General features: G+C 37.4%; 1 protein-coding gene across 1 annotated transcript in view; it reads left to right on the forward strand.

The window, feature by feature from the left end:
- Positions 1-26472, forward strand: part of SLC9A3 (solute carrier family 9 member A3) — a 49300-nt gene that overhangs the window by 19439 nt on the left and 3389 nt on the right. The window contains exons 2-15 of the mRNA XM_026039661.1: positions 1661-1963; positions 5101-5261; positions 7184-7262; positions 7658-7835; positions 8658-8878; positions 10743-10945; positions 11775-11864; positions 14055-14125; positions 15891-16020; positions 18963-19078; positions 20160-20289; positions 20703-20879; positions 21728-21803; positions 23488-23601. Coding sequence (XP_025895446.1) covers positions 1661-1963; positions 5101-5261; positions 7184-7262; positions 7658-7835; positions 8658-8878; positions 10743-10945; positions 11775-11864; positions 14055-14125; positions 15891-16020; positions 18963-19078; positions 20160-20289; positions 20703-20879; positions 21728-21803; positions 23488-23601 — 2049 coding nt within the window. The remainder of the gene's footprint in view (positions 1-1660; positions 1964-5100; positions 5262-7183; positions 7263-7657; positions 7836-8657; positions 8879-10742; positions 10946-11774; positions 11865-14054; positions 14126-15890; positions 16021-18962; positions 19079-20159; positions 20290-20702; positions 20880-21727; positions 21804-23487; positions 23602-26472) is intronic.

The raw sequence follows: 26472 nt of genomic DNA on the forward strand, positions 1-26472 counted from the left end.
ATGTTCCTAACACTGCCTGTGTAGATGCACCCACACTGAAGATAGACACCTCAGGAATAGGGGCCCTTAAAACACTCCAAAAGGTAACTAGTAAATGTTTCACTAAAACAAACACTTGAGTGGAAGATTCTGAGGGAAAACAATAGTCTTTGAGTAAAGTACCCAGTTCTAAGACCTCTGCATAGTTGTGAGGAAGATTCTTCCAGTATATCTTAAAAAGCTGGAATGCTTAATGACTGATTCTTGTCTGAACCAGGTTTCAGCTAACTTGGATTAGACTTGTAAAAGCTCCAGTGCTTCTTAGACCAGGAGAAGCTTCTTGGGCATTCATGGTATTTTTTCCACATATATTGAACCCCACATTTTCAATGCAAACTCCAATAAATTGGGTCAGAGTTTAAATGCAAAGTGCTGGAGTTTGGGCCACTTGAGTCATATCAACGTTTATGAGAAACTGAAGTAARAGCTCACATAAATGTCAACTGTGTGAAACCACCAAAGGTGTTAGATACCTTTGTGGTCTCGTCCTTTTTCATGTTTCATCTTTCTCAGGAGCTTGACTTCTCCCTGTTCTCCTTCATACTTTTTTTTTTTTTATTATTATTTTTAAATACCTAACTTGTATTCTGTATGTTGCCATATACATGTATACACACTTTTTGCTGTGCTCCTTCGTGTTGAGTAGTCTATCTTTCTCTCTTGGCCTTGTCATCTTTCCATTTCTTCAGATTCAGTCAAGGAATTCTATGTATTTCTCTGTTTCTGATTATTGATTAATTTAATAGTCTTACATTTTCATTAATACAATATACTGTCCATCTGCTATATTACTGCATTATATAGTACTGTAAGAAACATTTTATGACACCACTTACGCAAAAGGAAATAGTCTCATGCAGAACCACTTGCCACAAATGTGTCTGTATATGGAGAAAGCAGACTAGGAGCTATAATACTGCCACTAAATCTACAAAAAAACTGTGATTTAACTGGAAATCCTTGCTGGGGAAATTTTGAGCAACAGGCATTTCCCATGTTATCAGTTCCATTTTGCTCTTGCTGCAGGCTACACTGTAATGTAATATTTACATTAATATTACAATAATAATGTAATGTAAATAAATTTACCAAAATTTGTCTTGAAATTCATGCAGTTTTCGGCGTTCTTCTTCCTTCTTTCAGTAAAATTATTATTATGCACCTCATATTAAAGAGAAATATTAGGAGGTTACACATATATTTTAGAAATAGAAACAAACCATTTAGACATAAATTTCCAGCACTTCTGCTATTTCTTGCAGTCTTGCACCTACTGCTTTGCAAAGAACACTATCTTTCCCTTAAACAGATCTTGCATTGCAAAGGCAATCCGGGAGAATAAATGTGTATAATGGAATATTGTTTTCATATAAGTTGAAATGTGATTTTTAAAATGGTTGCTGAGTATAATCTCAAAATCTTTTTTTTTTTCTTTTATGAATAGGTGCATTCTGAGTTCTGATACTGCCTGTATCCCATTTGTTTCATTCATGCTTTGAAGTCTAATAGTAATAAAAGCTTAGAGTGTGTATTCAGTCAAAATGCCCAGCCAGCAATTGTTGTTCTGACAGATTGTTTCTCCACCCCATTCCTAACACACTGCTTTCTTTTTCCATTGCAGTTTTCCACTTGTCCCACAAAGTCACTCGGGTCGTCCCGGAGAGCGCTCTGCTGATTGTTCTTGGTCTCTTCCTTGGTGGYATAGTATGGGCTGCAGACCACATCGCCTCCTTCACCCTTACACCAACAGTGTTTTTCTTCTATCTACTGCCCCCCATTGTTCTGGATGCTGGATATTTTATGCCAAACAGATTGTTTTTTGGAAATCTTGGTTCTATCCTTCTGTATGCCGTCATTGGGACAATCTGGAATGCTGCCACTACCGGCTTGTCGCTCTATGGTGTCTACCTGACAGGAATAATGGGTAAGTTTCCTCTGTTAAGGCAAAATTAGGAGTGTTAATGGATGCCAGACATTAGAGTGATGCCCATGCTGAACAAATCTTTCCAGTAGAGACATACCATTTTAATTGGAGAAATTTGTAATATTTCAAAACAAATTTCAGAGTGATCGGAGAACTCTTCTCTGAAGCAAGCATAAAAGGGACCTGAAATTGCCTCTTGTATCTCCCTGCCCTAAATTATGTGTATGTAAATTCTTAGGATCAAGCTCAAGATTCATCTTGCTAATGGATGTCTAGACAGAAATACACTCTGAAAGGCTTATTTCTTTCTGCTGAKAAACAGCTTTCAAAGTTATTGTGAAATGGAATTGCTTTTTTTCAGACAACTGTAGTATTTATTGTGTATATATGCATGACAAACCTGTATTTTGTCTTCTGAGGCTAGTAGTGCCTTGGTAGCACCAAGTAGTGCCAAAACCAAGTAGTGCATGTGAGAAGTCTTCATTGCTCTCACTGTCGTGCATTATCATGGGAAACATATCCCTTTCAGCATGATGTGTGTTGGAAGAGGCACAGAACGGCAATTCYTAATCCTCTCTGCCCATGTTGTGTTCCCATGGACTGAAAGACAGCAATTCAGAATACATGGAGGCTGTTTGAAATACATGTTTGAAACTGGGCATCCTATCTGTGCTTTTTTAATACCTGGACTGAAGAAACTTAAGAGTCTTTCTGGTACAAAAGGAAATCTTCCAAGTTGTCTTAGGTCAGAGAGTTTAAGAAGGTCCAGGGAGTCTGGAGAGCAGCTAAGAGTTGTACTAGTGTGACACAACTTCACCTATTCACTGTACCCATCTGCCCTTGGATGCTCAATGTGGCAAAAAAATTGCCAGCTAAYAAAAATATGTTATTTAAAGATTTCTTTCTTTAAATATGCAAGTTGCTTCTGTTTGGTGGAATGATTTAAATGATCACCAAAGATATTAGTATCCTGTTCTGGAAAATGCAATGAATGATAATCGCAGTTTAAAATGTGTTAATGAAATCATAAGATGAGAAATATGAATCTATTTATGGAATAAGAAATTGAAAAGTCCTGTTGTTTTCCTGAAAATTTTATTTGTAGTGAAAGACCCATTTCTCTCCTGCTCTACTCCTGTTCCTTGAACCATTTTTGACTAATGATTAAAGCTATATTTGATGGCTACAAGTGTATTAGTCTCTTTATATATAGTCTTTATACACTATTTATATATTATACATGTAGTCTTTATATACTATAACTCTGAGCTTAAAGTTAAACAATTGAATCTGTCCTCATCACAAGAGGACAGATTAAAGCCTCACAAGATAAAGGTATGAGATGTTAGCCATGGCAAACTATAAACTTAGGTGCCTGACAGCTTTCCGTGTTTAGAATGAGATCACTTGAGTGTTAATTAATCTAGTGTGTGGAGCTTTCTTTACTGCCAGGACATATTATAACCTCCTAATTCTAATTTCAATTACGGAAAAGGCCAGAGAAGTCTGTCCCTGATTCAAACTGTGTCATTCTTCAGCAAAGCTAAGTAGGACTTCAAAATATGTACCTGGTACATACCTACTAACTCCCTAAATGCACTGTGGTGACCCCCAAAATAGAAGCAAAAACTTTTATAAGAAGCCGTGCTATTGTGTTGAAGATGTGAGAATATTGAGAGATTTATTCCAGGAGAGTTCATAGCAGACTCTGGTTGAAGATCCAGGGGATGTTTTTGCTTCTACATCACTTTACATTTGGTTTGAGTAAAGAAGGGTAAGAGTAATGTCACTAAAATGTAGGAATGTTAATCCATGATATACTTAAAAAATTACTTCTAACTCTGCTGTGGAATAGGCCTGAACTAGTTCATTTAAGATTGTCCAGATAAGGGAGTCGTTAATCCAAATTGGGTTACAAAGATACCCTAAGTAAATAAATAGAAACAATTCCTTATTTACATTTAACATCTTAACAACTGATTTGCAGAAGAAAGAAAAAGAAAGAAAGTGATAATAGCAAGGAAATCCTTCTAAAGAAGTGAAATAAAAAGAAAGCACCTTTTTGCTAACAGCCACTGTGGCCCTCCTGCATTCATTAGATAGGAGGAAGAATCTAACCCTAAATCTTGCTGTCTGGTTCTGCCTAAGGATCTGTTGTAAAAATAACCCATGCAGCAGCATTATCTGCACTGGAATAGCTGTGGTTATGACTAATGTTCCTAGAAGCTTTTCTTGTACAATGTAGGTCACAGTGGCAATGTGCTGAGTGTGGGTGGATGTCTCAAACTGGGTCCAGCGACCTTCCCTTGCTCAGGTGTCCCAGTTGGCAGCAATGGCTCCAGGCTCTGGTGAGCTGAAGGGGGCACAGGTCATGTACCACTATGAAATAACTTATGTTTTTCATCTAAGTAAAAGTTTGATTTAACAATCCCATGTCTTTTGACACTGTCTTGTATGAATTATAGATGTGTCCTGAGCTTTCCATAAATATTTGCTCACTAGCCTTGCAATTCTTCCAAGAATGTACCAATGGCTATAATTGGTAATGTATAAAAAAAGATAAGCAATCACAGTGACCCCATTTATTTTAAAAGCTTGTGTTCTATTGTGCCCTGATATCTGACAGTTATTGTCAGTGGGCTTGTATCTTCCCTAAGCATGGCAAAGAAGGAAAACTCGTGGTGGAGTCATTACTCACATACAGGTTCAAGGCTGTTCACAGAATTTTTGGCACAGACTCCAGTTCATTGCCTCAACATCTTGGCCACACAGATGGATAGATTCAGTCCTCCTTGTTCATAGCCCACTAAGTCCAAGAGTGGGCAACACAGTCTCTCCTTTTGAAAATATAGAGTAGTTGTGTATCCTGCAAAGTAAATATTCCCTTTCATTTTGTAAAAAAACATGTATATGTGTATGTGTATATATGTATATTTATCCTTCAATGACCTCCCAAACAAAACATTCTCTTCTGAGCTCTTGATCTGTGGTCCCCTTGCAGACCATTTAACAGTGGCTTCATGAATCATAACTTTGGAGCAACTGGCTTAAGTAATTTCATGCAGCTATCAATAAATGTCTGCTTGACTAAAGAGGTCCGAAGCACTTATACTTTGCTTGCTTTTTTTTTTTTGAAGGCCACCTAGACATTGGACTGCTGGACTTCCTCCTGTTCGGCAGTTTGATAGCTGCGGTGGATCCTGTAGCTGTTCTGGCAGTGTTCGAAGAGGTCCATGTCAACGAGGTTCTGTTCATCATTGTTTTTGGAGAATCGCTTCTAAATGATGCTGTCACTGTGGTAGGTAAATAGTATGTCCAACAGCTACCCAGTTTCTCAGGATTTCTTCTGAAGTACATTCCCCTCTCTTAAATTAGAGTAGGCCTTTCTGTGTGTGTCTGTTCACAGGCTAGTCTTGTTTAGTTTATGGTGTTTTTCTGTCTTGCTTGCAAACACTGTGTTGCAAAGGTTAAATAGTCAAACACTAAATTTAGTTGGAGCCCATAAGTCGCAAAATAATATACATATTCCCAGTCTGTGTGAGTGTATTAACATTTAAAATGAAATTTCTGATGTGAATGTTTTTTAATATATTTTTATATTAACATATATARCATAACATATATTTTTAGTACTTTTTAATACATATACTCTTTTCTTCCTGTTTTATGTCCTTAATTTATATGCATAACTTTGATAGATAAACAGTGTGAAAGAGAGTACTCCCACAAATGCTTGTGCCTATCCCCTTTCCAACTCCTTTCAGATGCTTATCCCATTTGTTACACATAGAAAGTCAAACAGAGAAAACTGGTGGGAYATTTCAGAAAGTTCTAGTTTGGTTTGTTTTGATAGCTTGTTGCTTTCTGTTTTCCCATTTTGGGGAAAAAAAAAAAACTTAAACCAATCCCAAATTTCCATCAATGTATTTATTTTGATAGAAACAGTTCTTTTAATGCATTTTTTTTTTTCTCACAATAAGATGTTCTGCAGTAGGACTTTTGTGGGCAGGGCCGGCAAGTCCTAGGGCAGAATGATGCTCTATGCCTGACTCATTATTCAGTTTCTCTTCTCTCCTTGGATCACCTCTCATTATCTCTCCTGCCTATCTCCAAAGGAGGGTAAGACATCTTCAGCAGACTCAGTGACTTAATCTTTTTGCAACCCAGCCAGCTAGGCAGTGCAAAGACACTAGCAGCATCCTAACTGTTTCACATGATTTTGAAAATCCCCTTTGAGACCTCCAGAGAAACCTAATTGTCTCATGAATATTTCTGAGGTAGCACCAGAAAATGTTAGAACAATCTCCCGATGAACTGAAATATCAGTATCACTGCCTTTCAGAAAGAAGGGGCTTTCTGTTACTGTGAAATGAATAAAATCACTCACTCTACAATTAAAAGATGTTTGGCTCTTTATAGGAGAATCCAGAGAATCCAGAGGGAATGGAAAGCATGATCAAGAGTTAGAAAGCATAGCCCACGAGAAAGAAAGACTAGGAAGCTAGGAGATAAAAGTGAATGATGTAGCACTTTTTAAACAGAAATATATAAAAAACAGCTGTTACTAAATAAGAAAGTGTTCTACTCTCCACTGCTGGGGTAAATTCAGTAAGAATTAATGAGTCAGGCTGCAACAAGGAAAGTGGAGCATGCTATAGTAAGGCTTTGCTCCATCACTTGTGGCCTTTAAGGGTTCAAAAAAAAGTCAAGAATGACACTCATAGAAGCAGATCACATCCCGAGTGGGTGGTATGGATTAGATAACTTCATTTTCAGGACTATCACTGTCAGTCAATTTTGAAAAGCTTTAGTATGATTATTATATTCACTTTTATGTTCAGCTTATTTCATATACATTCAACCTATTTCAACCCAGTGTCTTATTGTTGCTATTCAGACAATAAAAAATCTGGCCAAACTGTTGATTTTAGAGTACTAAGTGCATAAGAAAACCCTTAGACAACTATATTTAACAACCCATCTTCTAGGTAGAAATAACACTGAAAGAAGAAAGGGAAAAAGTATTTGGTTTTCTTTCTATTAATATATTTTTTTTGAATTCTGCAAATTCAAATATCTGCAAAATCTTCTACACTCACAAAGATTTTTTTCTCAGTCATATAAATTTTCACAGTTCATAATGCTGGGGGCATACTGCCCAGACAATTTAACACGCTTAACTCAGGAGGAAATACTAAGTGAGTCTACTTTTCTTTTCAGGTGCTGTACAATGTGTTTGAATCTTTTGTTGCAATTGGACCAGAGAAAGTGACGGGGACTGAATGTGTCAAAGGCATAGGTGTGTTGTGTTGAATTCTGCATCACATCACTGATGCACATATGCAGACTTTTAGACCAAGTATCATCATTGCTCTATCAGAAAATGCTATTTTTCAGCCCATTCCCTTGTCACTCATACTCGCACAGTCCGGTGGCATATCCTAAGTGTACAAACCTAAAATAATGTCTTAGGAGAATAAATAAGTGAATATGTGGGAATTTTGAGAGGATTTGTTTTCTTTTGAGGGGAATCAATAGATGTGGAATTCAGTTGTTAAGACCACCACACTTGATGGCTTTTTTTGAAATGTTCTCTAAAATTTTCTCATTTGTTGACCATATAATAAAAGAAAAAATGCTAAATCAAACCATTAACTTTCTGCTGTTTAAGCTGTGTTTGCTTTTGTATTTCAGTTTCATTCTTCGTGGTGAGCCTGGGTGGCACTCTGGTTGGCATTTTCTTTGCATTTCTGCTATCATTGGTCAGTCGTTTCACCAAGCACGTTAGAATCATTGAACCTGGATTCGTTTTTATTATTTCCTACCTGTCTTACCTCACAGCAGAAATGCTTTCTCTTTCTGCCATCCTTGCGTAAGTCCCCTTTTTGTTATTTTCTGTGAAAGGGCTGAAAAGGGAATCCAGTTTTTAAAAGCGGGAAGCTACAGAAAATGATATTTACAGAATTTTTGCTGAATATTAATGAATTTGGTTTGCATTATAATTTATAGATTATAGTTTGTTTATGCTGTCATAATTCAGCCTTGAAAAAGGATGCAAGTTTTCCAGTATCTGCTGTGCAACAGGAGAACAGCAGAATATAGATGTGATTCTTCTTTATGGGTGATAATACTTCAATAACTAAGTTATCCATTCATATTGATTTTTTTTTCCGTATAATATGTAATTAAAACCATTTTGTAAGGCATTGTGTGAGAGAATGCCCATTATCAGATACTCTCACTATCTGGATGGGCTTTTTTGATTTTTGAGCATTTCAAACAGCTTGATATTCTTACTTTGTAAACTCTAAAATTTTCTTCAGGGCACCAGTCAAACAGAACTTGGTTTCAGTTTGCCTGAAATTTGTCTGTTTTGACTTGAACACCATTGTGCTCCTTCTACTACCATATCCCTTGATTTGTAGCATACCTTTCTCCTCGGTTTTGCCTGCCGTGCTTGTAAATGTTACAGTGAGTATCTTCAAAATCTGAGAATCCTACTGCAAGCCTTCAGTTTTTGGGAGTCACCTTGGGGGCGATTACTTGATGTATTCTTTTTGCCTAAGTTAAGCTCCATAATGGATCCTGAGTGATCCCCCCTGAGTGGGGGAATTTTAACACTATATGATGGCCTGGGTGGAAAGAATATCATCACAACAAGTATTTTTTGAACAACTGATGGTTTTCTTTCCAGGATAACCTTCTGTGGCATCTGCTGTCAGAAATATGTCAAGGCTAACATATCTGAACAGTCTTCTACTACTGTGAGATATACCATGAAAATGCTGGCCAGTGGAGCAGAAACTATAATTTTCATGTTCTTGGGAATTTCAGCTGTAAACCCAGATATCTGGACCTGGAACACAGCTTTTATACTACTGACTCTTGTCTTCATCTCAGTATATAGAGTCATTGGTAAGGAGACGATCTTCTTGTCCTTAGATTGCACTACTGTGTGATGGCACATTCATTTGCCAACAAAGAACTTGTATTCCCTGACCTGTTATTTTTTAAAAAGTCCCGTTGATTCAAATGGAAGTTAAGGTTGTTGCTGGTTTAGGAGGACAGATATTTATAGTAAGCTCCATCATATGTTGAAAATATAGTAGGATTTCACTTCTGAAGATCTGAGTAAGCCAGTGGTTAACACGAATCGGCCCTTTTTTGACCAAACACATGGCACTGGCAAATTCTCTCCGTGAACTGAACTTTGTTCTTTAACTTACAGCCTAACAAAAGACTTGTGAGTCCTGTCAGCCATCTTCTTCCTTCAGCTCCTTCAGTTTGGAAATAAAGAGGTTTTGTTAAGCTAATTTTCTGCTTGACTGCAGGTTTGAGACATGGTGATGTAAAATCATACACAATTACAGTGTAGGTTCTCTGGCTTAAGAAATCATGCCCAGAGACTGTTCAAAAACAGAGTAAATAAGACTGTGGCAAGTCGAGATTACCTACTGTCATTTTAGTGGCTTTATATAAGTTTGTAAACATTGCAAAATACAGACAGTGATTTGTTCTGCTATTTAACCACGTTTTGTGAAGCAACAAATGGCCAGAAACAGCAAAAAGACACAGAGTGAAGTACTTCTTCAGAATAACACACACGGTGCTTTGGTGTATGTACTTACATCTAGGAATAAGTTAAACAGGATCACTTGCTTATCTATCTTGAATATCTGAATTAAAAGTAAATAAAAGCTAAATCCCCTTGCTAGCTGGCAGTTTTCCCAGGCTTTGTATTGTTATTCTAACTGGGGATTCCTGGCCTTCTTGAAGGGCCAAGCCCCACATCCTCCTTTCTAAATAGTCTGTAACCGTTGCTCAGTTAGCTGCCCCTGAACAACCACTGACGTGTGTGAGCTGCTCAAACAAGTTTTCAAATTCTTGACTTTGTCACTTRTTGTTAAGAACTCCTGGAATTAGTTCTTAACAGTCTTGTACCAAAGTGTGATTAATAATTAAATAATCAGTATTCATCATTGACAGTAAGCATTCATGACAGTAATTAAGCTTAGACTATGATAAATTACTAAAGAATGAATGATGTTAGGCCTTACATGATTACTGTTCTCATACCTTGGAAAAGTCAGRTTGGTGGCATGAATTTATTTTCCAGATCCCCGCCACAAAGCCTGACTTTCAGTCATATGCTTTTCATATCAAAATGCCCTAAAAACAGGGATAACTCTTTTGCACTGGTCCTCAAATCTGACCTGCTGCAGGCCATCACATGTGCCGTGGATGGGACTCCTGCAGCAAAGAGCAGCTCAGCTGGAGGCCTGGATGTGGCGTTAGCCTAAGAACGCCACCCTGCAAGAGACAACGTGGTTTTGCAGAGTACCACATTTGGCAACATCTCAACTCATTTCTCCTGCCATTGAAACACTCCATGTGTCTCCACTTATCATGATGCAAGAAAACTCTTCTTTCTGAAGTGTCCATTTTGAAGGCCTGCACACACTTGGATCTTGCCTTCACTGCCCATGCAAGAGGAAGGAAGAACCTTGCCTTCTTCTTGGGCAGATCAGTAGAACTGCTGGATCATAGAAAAAAGCTGCCTTTTTTTTTTTATTTATTCTTTTTAATTTGTTCAAGGTAAAGGAGAAGGTACTGAGTGTGTGCCTTACTTCTTTGGTAGAGTACCCATAGTGAGGATAAGCAGTGTGATACAGACCGTTTTGAAAGCAGATTTGGTGGTACTGTTTCTGTAACACATGACTAAAGTTGTTGTCACTTCACAAGGGTATTTCTAGACATCTTGGCATTTGTATTTTTACAGGTGTAGTTTTACAGACTTGGATTCTCAACCAYTACAGAATGGTCCAGTTGGAGATAATAGACCAGGTGGTGATGTCTTACGGTGGACTCCGTGGAGCAGTTGCTTTTGCTCTGGTTGCACTTCTGGACACGGACAAAGTGAGAGAGAAAAACCTGTTTGTCAGCACAACTATCATTGTTGTGTTTTTTACTGTTATTTTTCAGGTAATTCAACTTCTTAATCAGGCTTGTTACAGGGAGAAGGAGCTCTCCCCACACTACTCCATTCTTAAAGTAGTTCTCTGCTGAAGGTTGTGTTTTGTTTCGCTGAACCAAAAGCATAATTAACTTCTTAATTTTAGTAACAAAGATCCTATTTTATGTTTTCATATGGCACCACAAGGGACAAAACACAATTTCCTCTGTGCTAAAAAATTTTCAGTCTAGTTAATAGAACTCAAGTGAACACCCRATGAAGCATCCTTCACCTCATGTGAATAACTATAGGGAACAGTCCTTTTTACCGATGAGTACAATTACTACACTKATGTACCTGAACCTAAATTCTCTTTTTAAAATATAACAGTAATCAGGGGGACAAGAACATATTCAGCTTCCAAACACAATAGAAATTTCTGGATGGGAAAAACAATCAATCAAACAAACAAAAAAACTCCAGTACATTCAAAAAAGATATGCCATTGTATACCAGCTCAGAATGCTGCTCAGATTTATAAAGTGTATTTAATAATGTTTCACGAACTACTGATAAGTGCAGAAAATTCCACATTCACTGGTATATGAAACACTTTCATTCTTCCACTGCCATATTTCTCTGTCTAGAATATGCATTTTCCCTGCTTTGTATCTTTTCAATACTTTTTAACAGGAACTGAGGGTAGTGCATTATTTTATTATCTCTGAAGGGGAAAARAAGGAAGCTTGAGAAAACCATATAACACATAGGAAAATGCTGTTCACCTCTTTAGCACTAATCAGCTGCATGCAATTCTAAGACAATTATTGAGTTTTTCTTTCATGTTTCACTGCCTAGGGTCTGACAATCAAGCCGTTGGTGCAGTGGCTGAAAGTGAAGAAAACAGAGCATCGAGAGCCCAAACTGAATGAGAAACTTCATGGCAGAGTAAGACTTAAAAAAAAGAAATCATGGTATATTTTGGACTCTTACAGAGTACCTTAAAGAAAAAGAAATATTGACAAAAAATTCTTTTTGCAAGGAGGATAAAAATCAAACTCAAATTTCAAGCACAAATTCCTTAAAATGTTTTAAGAACTATAATGTAGGCTGCCRTTCTTCCTTAGGTTGAGCCCTCAGGTTGAGAATTGAGGCAATTCTCCATTGAGAAGTTCTGGTCTTTCACTTGCTAATTTCCTCTGCTGGTAGCCCTAGGGAAACAGCACAACTGGGAATATATTTCCTTCTCTCCAGCTAAAAGACGAGTAATGCTCTCTTGATTGTAGACAGCTAGAGCAAAGCATTTGGAAGTGGGTTTATTTATCCTTGTTAAATTTTATTTATTTATGGTAGAGAGATGAAAGCAGGCTTTGTAACTTGCCTATTGCATTGAAAGGTAATATGCTGTTCGGTGTGGAGGTTAAATATTGACATTCAAGATTAATGGTAGTATTTCTAGTCCACTTTGAATACTTTGCAGATCTGCCTTTCTTGCACATTTGAAAAGATTTTGAAATACTAGCCCTGGATCAATTCCAGTTCACTTTTGCGCGACATTATAATGTAACTTAGTAGAAGAAAACACAGGCTTTCAACACATATGGAGAGTAAGTGCCAGAAGACTATAAGACATCTTGCATGGACTTCTTTAATTAATAAACTTCAGGTTTATGAAGGTATCACTACATTGACCATTTTGAAATATTCTCTCACGAGCTCATAATATTGTTGGTTTTCAAACTAGAGGATACTTAAATAMGTTGACTTGGAGATGGACAGGTACATACCCGTCCAGAAAGCTATTTCATGCTTGATAAGTTACTGTCTGAATTTTTWAAAAAAATATCAATCGTGTCCAGAAATATATCTAGGGATTTGCTTAAGATGTCTTTGGATCTGTGTCTGAATATTTCTAGGCTCTGAAAATTCCCTACAGGTATAATTTCTGCTGTAGGTTTACACTTTGTTCAGAAAGGTTTCCTTAGTTATGCAATTTTGTGGCATATCCTGAAAAATTCTTCTCCTCTAGAAGAAATGTCTCCCAGTATTGCATTCACCATCATGACCCTACACGTTTGTTTCTAAGGAGTTCTGCCCAAAGGCTACAGAATAACTACGTTATGCTTTTGCTGCACGGCAGGATAGCTGTTTAGTTTAGGAAGAGAGAGAATTTCCCCAGAAACGCTATTTTGGTTATTTTAAAAACATAATTTTGCCCCTAGGCCAGTGGTCAGTGGAGGGCTGAGCTGCTACGTTAATTCTGGCAGTTTGTAAGGTGTGTATACACTGATTCACTGCTTCCTAGACAAGTCCAGCAGACCTTGTCTTGGGGTCTCCAGCTCTCCTAAATTGTCACTTCCATGCCTTCTGAAAGCAGTGTCCAGCCTTAAAAGTTGATCTGGAAGCACCTGACTAATTTTTCCACGTTCCATGCCCGATGTCTCCTGAAGTGATTATATTCCTGAATATTATATTCAGGAATAATGCATATCACCTGTGCATATCACATAGCATTCTGTAGACTCTATACTATTCAGTCTAAYGTTCAGAGTGAAATGTTAACAACTATTTAAAGAAAAAGACCAAATTATACATGTAACTGTCTTGGCTTAAATAAAGTCACCCAGCCTAACTATCATCAACCTACATGGAATTCAATCACTGAAGGATTTTGCACTGGCTTCTATAAGAGTGGCTCCTAATTTCACTCTGATGAAAGTACCAATTCCTGAAAATTCTGAAAAAAAAAAAACCACCCAGGAAGTTTTCAACTGATTTAATCAATATTAATGGTATCTGTACTTCATTGGGTTCAAATGAAGATGATATAATGAGTTGATAAAGTCTTAAAACTGACTGTTAATAAAAAGAATATTTAACAACATTCTTGCTGAGACTTGTGTAGGTGAAGAAAAGTAACTAAATTTAAAGTATCAAAGATCTACGTAGAAAGCAGTCAACTTTTGAGGAAAAAAAGCGTATATCTATCACAATATTTCTCTAAATGGGAAAAAAAACTGTTTAGCATCAATAAAGTTATCCTGCATAGTTACCTGGTCTAACCTGTCATGAACTGAGCTATTTTCTGATTGTGAACTTCATGTCTGTAAGATATTAATTCTACTTTCACTTTTCTAGGCATTTGATCACATTCTTTCTGCTATAGAAGACATCTCTGGTCAAATAGGACATAATTATCTGAGAGATAAGTAAGTAGTAACTAACTTAGAAAATTCAAAATATTGCTACAAAAGCCTATCCATTAATTTACAATTTTAAGTCCTTCAGTGGTGGTAACAGGGATGTAAAGCATAATTTTAAAGGTTAGACACCGAAAGCACTGGAAATTTAGGAAATGTGAAGAGTGCAGTTCCACCCCCTGAGCCTGGAGTCTTCTCTTCCACAGCCACAAGTAAAGTTCAGAGTAGGCCTCTGCAAATGCCTCAGTCCACAGMTAAGTCTTTCTCTGTGGTACTCCATTTCATGAACTATTTTCATTGGGAGAGGAAGAGAGACTCCTTCTCTTAAAATTAAGCTCATTATCTTCTCTTACAGTAACCTCAAAAATGTTTGCTTTTTGTCTTAGTCTTACATATGAGGGGTTCAGCAACTCCAGAAGTGATCACAGAGTATTTTGAATTAGCCCAGATGTTTTAAGCCTAATAGCTTAAAAACATGAATGAATGATCATTTCCACTGCCTCCTGTTTATAGCGTATTGAGCTTGAGACAAGCGAAGTTATTCAGTGGAAGACACAGTCATCATTTTCTTTGAAGCGCACATGAAGAATTACTGTTGTGATGGACAGGCTTTCATAAGCTGAAAAAGACTTTTAAAAATGGACTTCTTTAATAATGAGTTAGGCAGTTCCTTTCTCCCTAGATTTCAGTCTTTTCATAGGCGCACGCACTCAACAGTCAGAGCTGCTAAAATTTTCATCTGACTCAACATTTCAGCTCTACTCTGTAAGCCACATGGTTGAGCTATGAGAAGCAGAGAATATTAGCTCAGGTTTAATAACATCTCATATGATTATACAGGTCTTGGACTGGAGCTTGATTTTACCTAGCTAGCTTTAAGMTCAAGCAGAATTGCCATATCCAGCTATAAAGGGAGGCTTATTTCCTCTTTTTCAGTTTAATTTTTGCAGCAGAAAATGCATGTGCATGCACACATTTAGGCTCATATAGAGTGAGAAAGCCTAGAGAGACAAGCAATTTGAGGCAAGCCAAGAAATACTGAAAAATATCCTTTTGTGCAACTAGGAATTTTCAYGAGGCATCAGAAACAGAGCATCTTTCTTTTGGTAATCTTTAGTCCTTAGCTTATTTGTTGGGAATGATTTTTGGTGGCTTAAAATACAGGAGTGTACTTCCTCAGTTTTGAAATACTGCCTGTCAAGAGATGGACCTAAAGATTTTTGGAATCGCAGACCAGAGTTTAACTCCTTTGATGTCAGGGAGTAATATGCCTGAGTAACAAGAGATGGTGTWGCTTAATCTAGGATCACAGCAGAGTGTGTGGTTTGATGACTAATGTATTTTGAATGAGACCACCTTACATCTGCTTCTTTTGTATTACACCTGCCTCCGGAAGGTTCTGCTTCCTCCAAGAGGTGACAAGTCCCTAGCTCATTCAYTAATGGGCTCAGGTGTGACAGCCTGAAATAGAGACCAGGACTGCTTGTCTGGTGTTCTGGCTGACCAAGAGGAATAATTATCAACCCCGTGAATAATGTCAGCTTCCACAACAGTTAGACTTCAACAGTCAGGATAAAAACATGTAGCCTCCAAATAGTCATGGGACAAAGCAGATGGAATCACTTGGAATAGTGATAGGTCTCTGAAGTTCAAAATCCCCCATCTGCTATGCTCATTATTTTGAAAGTACTTAAAATGTAGCATTTATCCTAAATTACAAATGCTGTGRCACTAAAATTGCTTGCTCATTAATGTAATTTGTTTAAATTATCAGGTGGTCCAATTTTGACAGAAAATTCCTCAGTAAAATTCTGATGAGAAGGTCTGCTCAAAAATCAAGGGACCAGATTCTTAATGTTTTCCATGAGCTCAACTTGAAGGACGCAATTAGCTATGTGGCTGAGGTATGAATTTTTTTTTTTTTTTTTTTTTTTACATTAAAGCACCATATTCCTTTTTTTTTAAATTGCAACTTGCAGATGAAATAGTGCATAAAGAATGTCTAAAAGAAATCTATTTTCAAATCTGCTCTGCCTTTTTTTCTTTTCTAAAAGGAATTTAAGTTTGTTCAACCAATATCACCTGTGTGGGTAGCTGCAGTTCTCAGTACTATGTATGATCCCTGAACATTTGTATACTGTACATGTCAGTGTTTTTTGGCATATTGCATATATATCAGTGCATCTTTCTGTTGGATTTTACTAAAGATTATTGGATTTCTGCCTTCTTTGTATGAGGAAATACTGTAAATCTAATGGGACCGGCCAAATTAATGCATATTCCTAAGTGTGGTGGGGAAACGTGGCTCCTGCAGAATAGTGCTTCTCGGTGAAGTYAAGTCTGTTCTGAAGAAGCCCCATCCAAACTGTGTGGCCATGCAACTCGAAGTGGTGAACTGCTACAATTCCACTCTGCAAGATCAGTCATTCAAAAGATTTTTGAGGAGTAACTTGGATTCRGTTGAATCACAACCTCGACATTTCAAAAATCAGAGCAGTACATTACAGATRGCAGATGCAACCACAATATTGTGAAGTTAGAGAAATATAAGACATAATAATGGGAGGATATTTAAGAATTACTGAATTGTAGGAAGGTGCTGACCTTATGTGAAGTATGATTCCCAGAGCCGAGCTGTGCTAATAGATTACATAAGAATTTCTGTCCTCTTCAGTCAGTGTTTATTAATGTCAGCATAAACATGCAGCATCTACATAGTGCAAGGAATAGTTTTAAGGAGTAATATTTTAGTGCTCTTTGAAGTGRTAACTTATCTCTGCCCAAAATCTCCAAGTGAACTCATTTTCATAACTAGGGAAAAGTTCATTTTACTTGAATAGAATTTTTAATAATGATAATCTTTTTTTTTTTTTGAAATGAAAACACCTGGATATGCTTCTACTTCTTTCAGCAAAATCTGTTGCTTGTATTCACAGAATTAGGTTAAATTCAGCAAATATTTTGTTGTGAAAAGAGAAAGGAACAAGAAAATTTAAGTTTAAAATTTTCTAAATTACCCATTCAGTTTTTAGTTTGAGTTCAAGTTCAGTTTTATTTCTCATGGGTCTTTCTGGGTCACACCTCTGAGAAATAAAKTTACATGATGAATATAATGTTCAGCAGATTTATTGCAGTATTCTTTCTGCCAGGGAAAAAACTTAAGTTTCTCAGTATCTTTAGCTAATACTGCTTTAATTCTATATAGTAATATCAGATTAAGTCAGATTATTCCTTGCTTGGAAGAGTGATCTTTCTCATTATACATTAGTACAGTGCATCACACAAAGATGCTGAGTTTTGACACACTACTGAAATCTCAATAATGTTTATGTAGAATGTCTCCTGCAGACAAATTACATTTGTCATAACAATAGATATTAAAAAAAAAAAAAAAAAGAAATTAAAAATTCTTTAGATTCTACAATAGGTTTCAACAAGATTTTCTCCAGTGGAAATTAGTTAATCAGTCATGAGTTGTGAAGGTGGAAACCTTTCTCACATTAATACTTGCTTCAGGATAGACTGATTAACAGTGCATTTTATTGATTTTTGAAATAGCTAGATGTCTGTGAATTTACAAGCTGACAACGAAATGGAAGCCATTTCTTCAAAGAGGAATAGAGATCATCCTCCTCCAGGTGCCTCTTCTCTTCTGAATTGCCAGAAACTCAGGAGTTTATAAACTGTTTTTATAAATTCATCCTTCTTCCAAGTCTGCTGTTATTTTGCAGCAAGAGCTTGAAAGAGCTCAGCTTGAACCTAAATMAATTCCTTACAGATGTGAGAGGAGAGTATAAGTCAGCTGAGCTCAAAATAATCCAGYGCAAGCAAACAGAAATGACTTAAAATACATTTCTTACCTCTACCACTTTTCAGAGTCACGGTATAGGWTTCTCAAATAGTTACTCTGCACTCTCATCAGCATACCAAAGTTCACATAGCACATTCTCATGCATGGGTACACTTTAAGGATTTTGTAGTTAGCTTAAATTCACAGCTTTGGAAATGATCATATTTTAATATTAGGCCATGCTTTAATRTTAGGCCACTCAGAAGACAACATTTATAGTAAAAGCTCAATTTAACCCAGATTATCTCTGAGAAATCATAAASAGCAAAAATAAACATAAAAACATAAAATCATAAATAGCCTAGGACATTTTGTACTGGGAGCAAATTTTTATTACATCATTACAAAATAAAAAATATAACAGATGAATGAAGGATCAAGAAAACGGCAATACTTTTTTTTCAGAGGAGAGGTAAGATGGTTGTGGCATTACTGTTTTAGAGTGTATTTGTAATATAAAACATATTGCAGAAAAATCAGTACTTGGTTCCTGCAGATTCTTGCTGCAGACAGCAGCTCCTTCTGCTGTAAAAACACATATTTCCTGAATGCTGGAAAGGAATGATGAATAAAATATGCAGTTAGTAACTTCCTGGTGGTAAAAATTCCTCCACCGATGACATGGTATGATGTATATATGAGACAATAAACTTGATTTGAAAAGGAAGTCAGCCACACTTCAGAAAATGGATGAGGTGTTGGTGACCCAGATTTGCCTTTTTTAAGTTTTCTGTCTACAGAGGTCAGAAAGTGCTGCTGAACTAATCCAACACAGATTACTATAACTGCAGGTGGTCTGCCTACCCACCATACATGGTGGTAGCCATACAAACCATACATGCTTCCATACAAGGAAACACGCTTGACTTTATTATTTTGCGAAAGATATTGTTTTCCTGTGTGCATCCTTTACAACAATTCAAGATGCATAGATGTGAAGGTGCGGTAGCTTTTGGCCTAAATGCAGTAAYGTGTCCCATTTCTTGCTGCGGGCAGGGAGAACGTCGAGGCTCCTTGGCTTTCATACGGTCGCCAAGCACAGACAACATGGTGAACGTGGACTTCAGCACCCCGCGGCCCAGCACAGTGGAGAGCTCTGTCTCCTACCTGCTGTGAGTACCTGCAGCTCATGGGCTACCTGCCTCTTGGGCTTGTGATGTGAAGGGGCACAAAGAACACAGTGTGGGGGATTAAGGTCAGAAATTTTAAGAAATGTAAATTGTAGGGCCCTCATTTACTACTTTTGGGAATTTGCATTAGTCTTTTCCTTCCACATAACACGGGCATATGATGCTGTCAATGCTCTGGTTTCACTTTGCCCACTCATTTTTCAGTGCAATTAGAAAGACTTGCATCTTCCCTAACTCATACCTGGCTGCTTCCAAGAATAGATAGACTGATGYAAACAAAAGAATAAGACTATAAAGTGCACTTTAGATATTTGACCATGGGAACCAAATTTAGGAAACTGTGTATAATAAACGGGGGAAAAAAATCCCTCTCAAGGCAACTCAAAGCCCCCTACTTATTGCCTAAATTAAGATGTTGAGAGTCATCCTCTGTAAATAGTCTTTTTTTTCTCCACTGCCTCCCTAGACCATCTAGGTTCCTATGTGCAGAGACAACCTCTCTTGCCCAGAAAATTGCTCTCATGTCCCTTTTTTATTATAATTTATGGTCAGATAACTGCAATTATGGATAATAGAACTTTAGTAATGCGGTTACAGGAAGGTAACTGGCATTAAAAAAAAAGCAAACAGATAAAAGCTCATAAAATAGAGCATATATCTGTTTGGTTCCTGTGGCATCAGAGAACTGCAATTGACAGTGCTGGATGTTGTTGCTAAGTCTGGTGTAGAGAGCTCTGGTCACGAATGAGGCAAGGAAAAATATTGCTCCTTCTTTAAATCATTTGTGATTSAAAGGGCATAGACCATGAGACCTATAGGGAGAGAAATAAGAGTAGCAAATGCTACTCTCACCTTAAATACAAGAAATGAATACATTTTAAAAGGCTAACTTGTATACTCTTTTCACATTTCCCATCAGCTGTTGGCTCATTCTGTTTGCTCCACTTTGATTTTTTTTTTTTTTTATAAGAAGTGCCCCTGTCTTTCCCCATTTTCTTGTTTTTTCTTCCTGTTCTGCAATTAGTGACTTAAAAACCCCTGTTTGTACTTTGGTGTTCTTCAGGAGAGATAAAGCTGGACCAGTTTGCCTTGACATGCAAGCGCTGGAGCAGAGGAGGAAGAGCATCCGAGACACAGAAGATACAGTGGCACACCATACCCTACAGCAGTACTTGTACAAACCCAGGCAAGAGGTGAGAGCAGGAGGCCAACACAGAACAGATTCTCAGTCTAAACCTGGGACACTCTAGGAACCACAAATTTGGAAATCAGGCTCAAAAGGAAGGAAAACATCTTCCAAATCCACCCATGAGGAAGATGGTATCTTTATCTTTGAATGTACATCACTCTTTTCTTTCTCTRTAATAACTCTTTTCTTTCTCTGTAATAACACTGATATTAGTCCAGGAACACTAAGTGTAACTAACAAGGAGTTTCTGCTAATGCCTTTAGATTAGCCTTTGTTTGTTTGATTGATTATTTATTTATTTWTCTATGTATTTTAAGCAGTCACTTTTGTTTTCCTGGCTCTGTTTGACTGCATTAATCCAGAGSCCCTAGCAGCATTTCCGAATAAATGAATATTGGTTTTCCTTCCTGGCCATAGCACAAACACCTGTACAGCCGACATGAGATCATGCACAATGAAGATGAGAAGCAAGACAAGGAAATTTTCCACAGGACAATGAGGAAGCGCTTGGAGTCTTTCAAGAGTACCAAACTAGGAATAAACCACCCCAAGAAGCTCAATAAAATCCACAAGCGAGACCGGGGCCAAAAACGGGTAAAATACTTGCACTTGGTAGAATCATCTGTTATGCAAACTAAGGAGTGGGGAGGGAAGGAAGTACTCTGAAGGGTCCCATGTCTGAATATTATCTCTGACCTGTAAAACCTCATGACCTTAAGGTCTCTTGGTAAGAAGAAATTGAACTCTGAGGTGGTTCGTGGGTGACCTTCTCACACGCTGCTTTTCTCTAAGCTGTTGTAGCCTTCTGGGTGAGACACCTTTGATCACTTGTAAAACAAGACAACCTGAGTCAAGTGGGAGTAGTGCAAGGTGGTGAAGCGGAGTAGAGATGCAGTATCACAGAATCACACACTGAGTCCCAGGATGGTTGAGGTTGGGAGGGACCTCTAGAGATCATCTAGGCCAACCCTCCTGTTTAAGCAGGGACACCCAGAGCATGGGGCACAGGGTTGTATCCAGGTGGGTGTGGAAAATCTCCAGAGAAGGAGACTCCACAGCCTCGCTGGGCAGCCTGTGCCAGGGCTCTGTCACCCTCACACGAAAGAAGTTCCTCCTCACATAGAGATGGAACTGCCTGTGTTGCAGCTTGTTCCCATTACCCCTTATCCTATCACTGTCTGCCATGGAAAATGGACCAGGCCACAAAATTTGCAGGGAATGTGGAGGCAACCGGTAGCATCTGAAAAACTAAAGCCACTTTCTATTCCTGCAGTAAAACATAGCGTGGAGAAAATAGCACTATCAATACTGGGACATGAGCAAATCTTAGAAGAGATTTCAGGGATATACCATGGAACTGTGTGGATTTTATAAGGATGTTTCTGGCTTTGCTATCTAAATGTGGCAGTATCTTTGGTAATTTTTCCTCTGTTTTCTTTCAGCGAAACAGCAGTGCCATACCAAATGGAAAAATACCTTCAGAAAACCCAGTACAAGATTTTGTTTTGAAGGAAAAAGGTAAACCAACTGTTAGACTAGCTGCATTAACCACATTTTACCAACTACATCGTTGGTAAAAGAAAAATAATAATAATAATTGCTGAAAAACTGCATGGCATGCCAAGATGAGACTGATATTTAAAAGGAACTTCAATTCATAACCTGAGCTAGGCAGGTCTGCTTCATTCTTCCAAATGTAGTGTCTGGGTATTTTGCTGATTTAGAAGTTGTTTTTCTAGACAACAGCATGATAAATCATATAYGAATCAGCTCTCTCACTTACAATTTTAAAATGTCATTATTACATTTTGAAAAAAMAAAAGATGCAGGCCTGTGAGGTAGATGATATTTCCACTCTTTTTTGAATAAGCTGTATGGAGCAACTTTCACTCATGTCTTCGTTTCTGACCAGAGCAACGTACGTCTGCATATGCTACCACACCATATACAATTCAGTAGTTTGAATGGCATTCTAATCTGAGTTACCACTGACTCATTCTTCACACCTATTCACTAAAGCCTAATAAAGGAGTCAACGTTAAAAATCTACTTTGAAGCTCACAGTGCTGGGAGCATCACTAGCCAAAACAGGAAAGAAAAAAGTCAAAATCTGCCATCTTCTTTGTGAGTTTAAATTGCAAAATACTTYGACCTGGTGCTTTAGCCATCTTTTGGCCTTCTATGAGTAACAAGACATGGTGGAGGCAAATAGGTCAAATTATAATGCTATAGTATTATTTATATCATGTGGCTATCATTTACATGTATGATACATTTAATATCCAAGTATCATGTATATGATAAAATTATATGTTTCCCTTCAGAACTGAAATGTGGTTAATGTTTAAAAGCTGCTAAACTCTTATTCTCAATTGTAGACAATCTCTTGATCTCAAAGAGAAATGAAGTAAAGCAGAGAGATTTATTTCTTCCCATATATGCTCTTTAAATCATTTTCTGGAGGTTTATTTTGTGGTTTTGGGTGTTTGTTCCTTTTTTTTGTTTGTTTTGTTTTTGGTTTTTTTTTTGACTGTGCATGCTGAGTAATTGTAATGCTCTGAACTCTCTTTACTTGGGTAGAGCCATCTAAATACTTTCAAAGAGGTCATCCAACACTGTCCCCTTAAAGCACATTCTTCACAGAAATCTCTTCATCCTCTACCTAAAATAAAAGTTTAAATATGATTTCTTTGTAAAAGAAAATAAAAGTTTCTTTGTAGAACAGCGTTAAGAAACCATGTGGCAGCAGGATACTGGTGCCAACCTCTTTCTAATGATGAGAATGCTGTGACTGGTTGATGTAGACCAGACCAGACCACAGTTGACCAGATCTGAGCATTTAAGAGCCACACAGTGCTCCCATGTTATGTGTGTGCTCATTTCAGTGCCAGGAAAGCAAAGTCTCAGCCAAGAGCATATCTGGAATGAGCCATCTCTACCTTAGTACCGTGCACTAATGCAAGGCTGAAGCACCTGTGCTGGCTTTCTTAATCTAATTGGTGTTGAAGCTACAAATGGGATACATTCAAGCTCTTTTTTGCTCTTATCTGGATCCTTGTAAATGATATATCTTAGATAATTATAGTTATTATCTGCATCAAAACAGAATGAAGTAACCTCTTATATCAAAACTTACAGAAATCTCTAACCAAATTGGACTTTCTTTTTTCTTTCTTTCTTTTTTTTTTTTTTTTTCATCCAGATTTGGAGTTTTCTGAGCCAGAAGAAAGTAATGATTATGAAACTTTGCACCTCGGGAAAGGAGTTGATTTCCTGGCTAACGTGACAAAGCAAAATTTCACAGATACACCKAGTGGTAAGATAATCAGCTACATACAGATTTTTTCCCTCAAATATAAAACAAATTATGAGCAATGATATTGCTTTAGATTTTTTTATTATTATTATTATTTGCTCTCTTAGAAAGTCAATTTGCTTAATATTATTGTATTATTAATATTATTATTAACACATGAGAAGTCTGGGATATTTAAAGGTATGGAGAGCATCAACTTTGCAGSAGATAATACAGCAGTTGTGAGCATAATCCAGAGCTAAAGGCACTGATTATTTCTACCAACAGAAAACGTTATCCTAGACTTCTCCCATTTCACAAGGCCAGCCAATACCAGTCCTTTGGAGATGATTTCTGATATTTAAATCGACTTACTGTGCCATACATTTCATATTTCTTCTTTTATGTGATTTTTTTCATCTTAAATTCACAGTTCCTTCAGATTCTTGAAATGTTATAGTCCCAGATAATTTTAGAGATAATACAAAACCCATGGTAGTCACAGAAAGGGGAAGATCTGCAGCATTTCTGGGAAACTTAGTGTATTTGACCTCCAGTCCTGAATGGCTTTGAAATATCAGGTTGAAAATACAGTTTGATATATAAACCAAATAGTATTATGTGTTTTCAAAGGTTTTAAACTTTAATAATTCTGTAAGTCCTTTTCTATCTGAGCCCTCAATGTGCCACTGTATGGGTAACATACTGGATGTAGAGAAGATCAATACTTGTGTCAGCACTCTTGGTGATCATGTTGATGCAGCTTTTCACTTGCATCATGACAAATTCCATGTTTGAGTTTATGTAAAGGTATCCAGAAATTGATCCAGAAAAAAAGTGTGTGGCAAGAGGTAGAAATAGACTGTTTCAAATTTTTCTTTTACTGTTTAAACAGTATAGATTTATATCTATACTATATGTTCAAATTAAAAGGCTGATGATGTTTTTGACTGTTCTGTGGCCTACATTGGCTCCCTCAGACACATCTTGTACCTCTATGGATTTGAGCACGTCAAGGTTTTATTACTATGTTTGTTGTTTCCTTTTTTTTTTTTTTTTGATTTGAATGTTCTGCAATTCTGCAATTCTTAGGTTTCCTTTATTTTGGCTGAGGGAGGAGCTAATTGTTTCTTTTATTAATTATATTCATTGTCTGCAGACATCCTACCCATAACTGCACCTGATATCCATTTTTTCTCTTTAAAGGAAATCCAAGCTGACTAGCAGTAGCCATGCCTGTGAGAGCAACCTGTGGGTGTATAATAGTATATCTACCAATGGGTTTCTTCATTATAGGTCTTCTCCTATAAATCTTCTTGTGTTGCCAAGAAGTTACCGTATTTAATTGAGCTTGTTACTCATAAACTTTTGTAGGAATTGATAACCCGGTATTTTCAGCTGATGATGATCAAAGTGTCTACATGAAGTTCTCACCATGGTTATCTAGTGAAGATACCGTGGTGCCATCGCAAAGGGCCAGAGTGCAGATCCCGTATTCTCCAAACAACTTCAGACGCCTCACTCCGTTCCGACTCAGCAATAAATCCATAGATTCCTTCTTGCAAGCAGATGGCCCAGAGGACCGACCCAGATCTTTTCTCCCAGAATCAACACATATGTAATATTTTAAAGCAAAATTATCATCTTTATTTTTAATCACTCTTCCTGTCTACTCTTACTGCCCTGATAAGTTTACTTTTCTATTTTTTTCTTCAAAGTTGTTTCTTCTTGTTTTTTTTTTCTTTGTTTTTTCTACTACTAAATGTGTTCTATTCTCCTCCTGTTTGAACAGCTAAACATTTTTTTTCTATTTTCCTCCTATAGAAATACATCCCAGCTGTAAATATTTGGGGTGAAATGCCCAGTTGTTTTTAAAACAACTAAGGATCTGGCTCTCTGTTTTKACTTGAACACTTTAAATGCTAAGCAAAAAATATTCCAGTTAACCCATCAGATATGCAGTAGGAACAGGAGGCCTAGACCAGCAATGGGCTGAGCTTAACTGCGCGTTCTTAGCCTGGCCAGATTGTGATTTTGCCTCTGCCACTAAGAGGCCTTGCACGAGTTCTTCAGACCGGGTCAGATTCTTCTTTATCCTGAGCTTAGTCAATGAAAATGCTCCCTCTCATTTATCAGTGCAACTGCCAAATGAACCTGCTGATTACACCATTGAGTTGCATAAGAGGGAGTTAAAAATGAAGCAAGTTTTAAGCCTCAGAGTTCCCTTACACAGGTAGAGATAACTGCACAACAGCCAAAACCACGGAAAAGCAGAATTACAGTTTTGGTTAAAGCCCAGGCATTTGCCTTTCCCTTTAAGTGTGAATTTTTCCTAATCCATATCTTGCTCTGAAACCACAGAAATGCAGGGAAATTCCTTTTTGATGCACTAAACAGCCTGATGTTGCTAATGGGTTAGAGACTTCAAAACAAACCAACTCTGGATTTAAATGAATATCTTAGTGGCCTTTTAATTCTTGTTCTGTAACATTTTTCCACACCCTAAAGATCAGCCTTCATTTCCATAACTGACATACTGCTGTAAATGAGATGGCTCAGGTCACAGTTCAGCCATCATCGAACAGAGCATAGGGCGCTGCGGAGATTATGCAATGAAATGCAGTCCTCAATTTCATTGGGAATTAGTTGCCGGGAAGTCCTCAATCACATGTGTGGGACCTAGTATGCTCTGTGTATCCACAAAGGAATGTGGTAGACMGAAAGTACTTCTGCAGGTAGCTGGCGAACTTCTGTTCAGACAAAGATCTCATCCTGTGTGTAACTGCTGTGCAATTTTAGCTGGAGAGAAATTTGTGAAAAATAGAAAAGAAGGTGCTATCACTCCTGTTTTGGCTTTCAGAAGATGTAGAAGTTTGAGAGTAATTCCAGGCA

Source organism: Nothoprocta perdicaria, unplaced genomic scaffold (genome assembly GCF_003342845.1).
Source record: "Nothoprocta perdicaria isolate Ctin4 unplaced genomic scaffold, notPer1 scaffold_235, whole genome shotgun sequence".
Taxonomy (NCBI): domain Eukaryota; kingdom Metazoa; phylum Chordata; class Aves; order Tinamiformes; family Tinamidae; genus Nothoprocta; species Nothoprocta perdicaria.